A 7,117-nucleotide genomic window follows, 5' to 3' on the forward strand; every position below is an offset into this window, starting at 1 on the left:
TTTTTGGGGCAGTAGGAGACAAGAGCATGTGTGTCAGTGAACACAAAATTGGAAAGAGAATTTGGCCCTCCCTCTTGTTGCCAGCAGTGCAGGGGGAAGCTCTGGTTTGTTCTTCCTCACGGTTCCCACCATGGCCAGCTTCCTCCTTAGCAGCTCCTGGCCAAGGGCATAGGATGTGAAAAAATTATCGCATGTGATGGCGTGTCTCCGAAGTCACCTCGAGAACCCTGATTTTTCTCTGGCTGGCCGTCCACAGGTTTGCCTGTGTACATTTGCATGTTCCAGGCGTAGCTGGTCTGGGCATCACAGGCAACCCAGATTTTGATGCCGTACTTGCCAGGTTTACTCTGCATATATTGCTTGAATCCGCATCGACCTCTGAATGGGACCAGGCGCTCATCCACTGTCACATCAGTGCCGGGATTGTACATGAGCTGCAGACGACACGCCCACTTATCCCATACCTTTCAGATGGCAGCCACTTTGTCTCTGGCATGGCGCTCTGGTCTGGTGTCATGATCATCAAAACAAATTACACTTGAGATGATGTGGAATGTCTTCAGTGGCATGGTCGCCCGAAAGCCCTCCCAGACTGCGTATGCCATAGGCTGGACGTAGCCTCTTTACTGGACCGGTAAACACCAGCAAGAATGAAAAGACCTAGGTATCGCTGTAGATGTGTTTCATCCATCTTCTTCCAACTGTCACCATATGCACGACACCCGTCCTTGTTGGTCATTTCCAGCACTATCTTTTCAATTTCCTCTGGCATAAAGAACTCAAATGTAGACTTTATGCTATCAGCACGAGAAACAGCATACCTTGTTGGCCCTTGGGGGATCCTTTCCCTCTCTGCATCCAACATACGCCGTCGGTCACTTGGAGGAATGGAGGACCAGAGAACATTTCCAGCTTTGGACTGGAAAATATCTTAATTTTCAGCAGGCTCTTCTTCATCACTTGATTCCTCCTCATCAGTTGGAGCAAAGTCTTCATCATTTTCAGTGATGTTCTCTTCCTCTGACACTCCCTCCTCTTCTACTGAAGGTTCTTCCTCATATCTCTCCTCCACAGGGCTCAAAATGAGGTCAAAAGCCTGTGGTAGAGTGTAGGTCCTCTTCATTGTGCTGTCTTTTTTTGTTTATTGATATCTTGTCTCCACTTGGGTTAGGGCAGAGGTGTCCAAACTGTTCCACAAAGGGCCGTGTGGCTGCAGGTTTTTGTTGCAACCAAGTGGCAGCACACCAGACTTGACTCATTTAATCAACTGATCTCAATCTTCAGACAGTTGATTAGTCAAACTGTGTATTCTTGATACATGTGTATCTCCACCTCATTACAGCAGTGCCTCCCATTAATTACCAAAATATCCCACTGAAACTGAAAACAGTGTAAATACAGAGCAGTTTTCCCCTCAGTCCAAACTGTCCTGGCTTCATGAAGCACTTTTTATTTGCGATTCTCATTTGTCCAAACACCCAATCAGCTGACAGATACACACAGAGCTGCTCCCTTCGCTCATGGCTCAGCTATAAAATGCGAGTGACATTAATTACTGGCTGTCTGTTCATCATCACTCAGACTGGCTGTCAGTGAGCTGGTCGGCAGGCCCTTTGATGCGACATGAGAGGAGAATGCAGAGCCCACAGATCAGCTTTCTGCCCGGCGTGCCATTCAAACGCTACACGAGATACAACAGAGCTGACAACCCCACACTGTCTGCATGTCACACATCAAAAGAAGGAATTCCCTCGGGAGGAACGCTTTTATTCCTCCTTTAATAGCAGATGTGTCAGCCGGTCCTGACAGTCTCACTGCAGATTTCTACAGTACAGTAGGTTCTGAGGGCAGAGGTGGACCAACTGCTGGTGATGAGGAGCAGTGCTACCATTTCATTTATCAGCAAGCTAATTATAACATTGGCTAACCATGGTACATACCGATATAAAACCAGTCCGAAGCCTGTTCAGGAGAGCAGGTCTAAACAAACTCTGGGATGGGAAACCCAGAGTATACCCAGAGCAACTGATGAGAGTTAATTCAGTCAACTCTGGCTATGTTCACTCAAGCACATGCATGGTGCATGAAAAAAGAAATGCTTTAGATACATTTTTTCAGTAACAGGATGAGGACAAAGCACAAGTGGCATCAGAAGACACAGATCACACTGAATTTAAACTCAGTAACTGTTGCGTTGCTAAAACAAGTTAAGATATGCAACCAGTCCAGTCCAGTTTTCAATCACACTCACATCATATCCTGTATAACTATGATAGGAATGTTCCATCCACCGATCACAACATGACAAATGAATGAGGCTGTTGTTCAACATTAAAGAAATATTCTTCAACATATGGACAGAAATGTGTGCTCTGCATGTCATTGTAAGAATGAGGTGTTGGGTTATGTGAATCACTTTGTGATTCACATTGTTCCTTCATGACTGCAGACCTCCTCTCCTCACACAGTCATCTCACTGAGATGTTGGATTACAAAATGATGTCTGTGGAAAGCTTCACTAATTGCAGGCAGAGCTGCTCCTGTTTCTGTAGCCTGGCTGTCCTTTGTCTACTTATCAAATGGACTTTTACAGCAGGTTTTACAGGAGCAGCTGTTTTTGTACTGCAACAGCTGCTCTCAGTGGAAGAACCTGGTATTACAATTCAGCATCATGATTCAGGGGCAGCGGCTGCAAATTCATCTTCATAATTCATAAAGATTTCAAACAAGAAAACTAGATGATACAGACCCACACAGACATGGACTGAGATTAGATTCAGCTCAGGAAATATCCGCGATGCAGAAAAGGGGCGAGTGAGGAAAGATGAGTTCAACAGGAAACAGGAAAAGTTGATTAAGTTTAAAAATAAAGACATTGACAACACATGATTTGACTATTCAATAATTCAAACGACTGAATAAGAGCTTTGATAAGCAAACAGTGAAGTGAACAGCATGGCAAGCTGTAAAATAAAAAAAAACCCTCTTTGCAGTTGTATCTTCTGATATTGTGAACTTGTTTTATGTTTAAATGAACAAAATAAAAGAAATAATAATTTGAGTTACAGCAGAAATTTTCCCTGCAAACACATAATAGTAGTCTAACACATTTGCAGGGAATTCTGTAGATTTATTATGTTTATGTGTTTCAGTGAGCATCACATGACTATTCCTGTGATATCCCAGGATATCACAGTTGAGAAAAGTGTTTTACAACTATTTTCATTCTAAATAAACTTTTTTTTTTTTTAGGAGTCTGAATCTTACCTGACCGCTGAAAACTCCATGTGTGTGAGGGCATCACGTCCACAGTACATCCAAGTACGTCCAAATACACCAGCACAAAGTGCACTTTGCGGACTGACAACATAGTTCCTCTGGACAACAGCAACAAAAAAATGACGACAGCAGACAAACATTCATAGGACCTTTTTCTCGCAAACACTGCTGATCATTATTGATTATCGACAGCTCTGCGGTCTGATGATCTGACCACTGATGTTATTCGCTAGAGTCAAGCTGGCAAGACTTCACGAAGCTCCTTCCGGTCACGTTTCAAAACAAAAACCGGACTAGGAATGTGATGCTGACAACTGCAAGTGAGACAAAGATAATACGATAGGCTTTGTGCACGTTCACATTTGTAAATATAAATAATATATATGAAAAAAAGAATATATTGTGCTACTAAAAAAAAAAAAAAAAACATGTTGTCAGTATAATGTCCATGCTTTTATTTTATTACTATATAACTATATGTACACTTCAGTTCTAACCATTGTCTCTCTTGACACCTGACCTAATTATTTAGTGATTCTCACCTGGTGCACTCTGGCCCCGCCCACAGGAAGACTGTCTGCTGGTTGACTTTTTTCTCCAGTTGTATCTTTATTAATATTTGCAGAAAACTTGCAGCAGTAAGGAAGCAAATGTGTTCACATCCAGCATGAGGAAAAATAGATTTTATTCCAACATTAAAATCTGAACGATTAAATAATAATTATATTATTTAATTATTTTATTTCGTGCTTTATTCCTAAAGCATGAAAAACCAACCAAGTTCCTAAAACATTTAAAATAAAATATTCTTGGAAATTGACAACAAAACATTTTTGTAATAATTTCCCTGATTTTCAGTTAAGCTCCTGTAACAGTTTTTTTTTAAGTTTTGTTGAACTTTTTTTGTTTTTGTAGGTATGAGAACATTTTTGTGAAATATTCACAATCAACTTCACATTTCAAACATCACATCCTTGAAACGATGCAATCTTTGCTCCAAAAATGTTTCTATGGGATCGTTTTTTAAAGGCTTCCTTTTTATATTTTCTCAACATTTTTAAAAAGATTTTTTTTTTCGATTCCAAACTGCAGCTGGACTCTTGTTTGGAGGGTGACACTGTGTTGAAACAAAGAGGGAACTGGCTTCTGTGTATGGCACACTGATATATAGCGAAACACCCAAATAGACAGCTTGTACTCCCAGCACTGTATCTGCAACTGTCATTTTCAGAGCCCACACATATTACACACTCACAACTGTCCTGTTCTTTCTTCACTGCTCTGGTTTAGGTTAATTGCTGCCTAATTTTGAAATCATGCATCTTGAATTTTGTCAGTTGTTGACTGAACACTTATTTTAAATTACAGTGTTACTACTTTGTCTTCCGCCTCTTCTCTGTTGCCCTGCACACAGTAGAAGTGGGTTGATAAAACATTATATACAGAACACATTAATAAACCTTGTATTTTTTGTGCGTGTGTGTGTGTGTCTTCCTCCTACATGTGGTCACCTGGCGAACATTGTCCCAGCCTCACACAGTTCCTGTGTGCTAGACACATCCACTCAAATGGTGCTACCCATGCAGGCTCACTTGGAACGCATAGGTTACATTCCACAAACACGTATGTTTGTGGAACGTAACCACATATGTGTGTCTTCTATCTACACATATACTGCACTGTATGCTTGCAGTATGTCTGGAACATTATAAACTCACTTGTTGTCTTAAATGTAGCACCATTGTCCTCTGAGACCCAACACTACATGTCCTCATATGTCTGCACATATGTAACAAATGTACAACTGATTCTAAAGGATTTCTTATTTTCTGTTTTTCACACTCTAACCTTGAGGAACAAGTTTCTTACAGATCTGGACCAGAGCCTTGTAATTCAGAGTCCACTGACAGTGCTGACAGGCTGTTGATCACAACTGATTCTGCCTTTTTTTTTTTTTTTTTTTTGCTGCCCTGCTTTTTACCTGGTCTGCTTTTGATTTCCTTCTCTAACCTCTGCTCTCTGGCTCTACTCTAACCTCTACTCTCTGGTTTTTCTTCTTCTCTCATTCACTGCTACCCTTCTTTAGGGATCTGCTCCTCGGCGGGCTCAGTAGCACCTCTGCTTTTCTCTCACGGCTGCAATTAATCACACAATTCTACTTATATCTGTGAAAACATGTTAAAATATAGATAAATCAACATAAAAATGATGACACCGTGTAATTAAAGTAAAAAGCACAGTAAGAGCATTCCATTAAATAGATCCAGGATGTATGGGAAACAAACAGTACCATGAATCTGAAAGTGTGGCACTTCCCATCCAAACAGTTGGAGCCTGAGAGGATCCATATCCAGGTGTGCAGAGCTTGTAGAGATTTAACCAAGAAGACTCAAAGATGGAACTGCTGCAAAAGAGGCTTCTACAAAATCGTACAATACAAAATTTCTAAAATCATATTTTCACTTTGTTATTAAGGGTTATTGAAGGAAGATTGGTGGAAAAAAAAACACGTAAAATAAACAACAAAGTGTACTCACACACTCACCCAGCAGATTAAATGTCAGCCCTTTAACACAGCTGTATCCAAACACTCAAATCATTCAGCTCATCAGAGACAGTTTAATTTCATTCTTTTTTATTTCAAGGAACTTTGCTTCATACAAAATGTTTAATGTAGAAACAACTGTAGAATTCAAAGTCTGGCCAAGAAACAGAAAATCAGGCAAACAAACATTTCACTGAATCCCAAGACCCAAATAAAGGAATGTTCCAGCTCTGCTGCATGGGGTGGAACTATCAACAATGTTCAATACTGTTTTTAATAGAAATTAGTTTTTTTCAACAAACCCCACAGTTTATATCAAATATTAAAAATCAACAACAAAATAACACATAGTATCTAAAAGTACTAAGTTTTCTACATGCACATACATTGTTAGAACATGCAAACATTTGTATTTCCTCAAGAAAAAGCCACATCTACACTGCCAATAGGATGCAGAAAGAAAGAGACTGGATCGCTTCTCGTGTTTGGTGGTCCACTGGTCCGGACCTGGACACAGGTTCATTTGACACTATACAGAGGCCACGTAGTCTAAGAAGGTACAGGAACTTTGAGGATTTCTCTGCCTTAGTGTGACGTAACTTTAAAATAATGGATGTGATCGATCTGCAGAAGAACGTGTTCCCCTCTTTAACAAAAAGAATCACTTTGACAGTATTCAGGGTTGCTTTCTGAAAACCCCTTTTATTACAGGAAACAGCTCCTCCCATTTAGAGCCGTGGGATTTCCATTTGACATTTTCAAAGTGGCTAAATGTTATGCATGCAAATATATGTATAAAGTTGCTGTAGTCCTAAATATTCTGCTTCTCGTTTACACTTTGTGCCTTTATGTATTTTCAGTCTTTTTCGTCTGCATGGTTTTTTTTTTCAAAGCATTTTCTATAAAACATTTGGTCACACTCATGCTGAAGCCTGAATCTGAAGAGACCAGCATGTAAAGCTACAGAATGGATGGACAAATGGGTTTTGTCTTGTTGCATAGCCCTACTCTGTGGTCTTGTGTCTGGCCCCTGTAGTGTGTGTCACTGTGGTTAAACAAGGCCCCTATCTTCCCCCTTCTGACCGACAGGGGGGGGGTCTTTCAAGAAATCCTCCACAGACACCTTCTACCCAATCAGCAGCTGCAAAGGTTAACACCCGCCCCCCCCCCCCCCCCCCCCTTTACCATGATGTGAAAGCTCAGCAATACATCAACAGTTCACAAAAGACAATCTGATATTGAAGTCAATCATGTGTATCAAGCAAGTTGCATATAACAAATATTGTTTGTGTG

The 7,117-nt window shown here is 40.6% G+C and overlaps 1 protein-coding gene across 1 annotated transcript in view; it reads right to left on the bottom strand.

Moving 5' to 3' along the window:
• The window catches only part of LOC121184953 (collagen alpha-1(III) chain-like), a 52,021-nt gene extending 50,898 nt beyond the window's left edge, over positions 1–1,123 (bottom strand). Inside the window, exons 1-4 of the mRNA XM_041042886.1 lie at positions 961–1,123; positions 822–878; positions 537–626; positions 218–403 (exon numbers count right to left, since the gene is read on the bottom strand). Coding sequence (XP_040898820.1) covers positions 218–403; positions 537–626; positions 822–878; positions 961–1,123 — 496 coding nt within the window. The remainder of the gene's footprint in view (positions 1–217; positions 404–536; positions 627–821; positions 879–960) is intronic.
• Between the last annotated feature and the right edge of the window lie 5,994 nt (positions 1,124–7,117).

This window comes from Toxotes jaculatrix, chromosome 7 (genome assembly GCF_017976425.1).
Source record: "Toxotes jaculatrix isolate fToxJac2 chromosome 7, fToxJac2.pri, whole genome shotgun sequence".
NCBI lineage: Eukaryota > Metazoa > Chordata > Actinopteri > Toxotidae > Toxotes > Toxotes jaculatrix.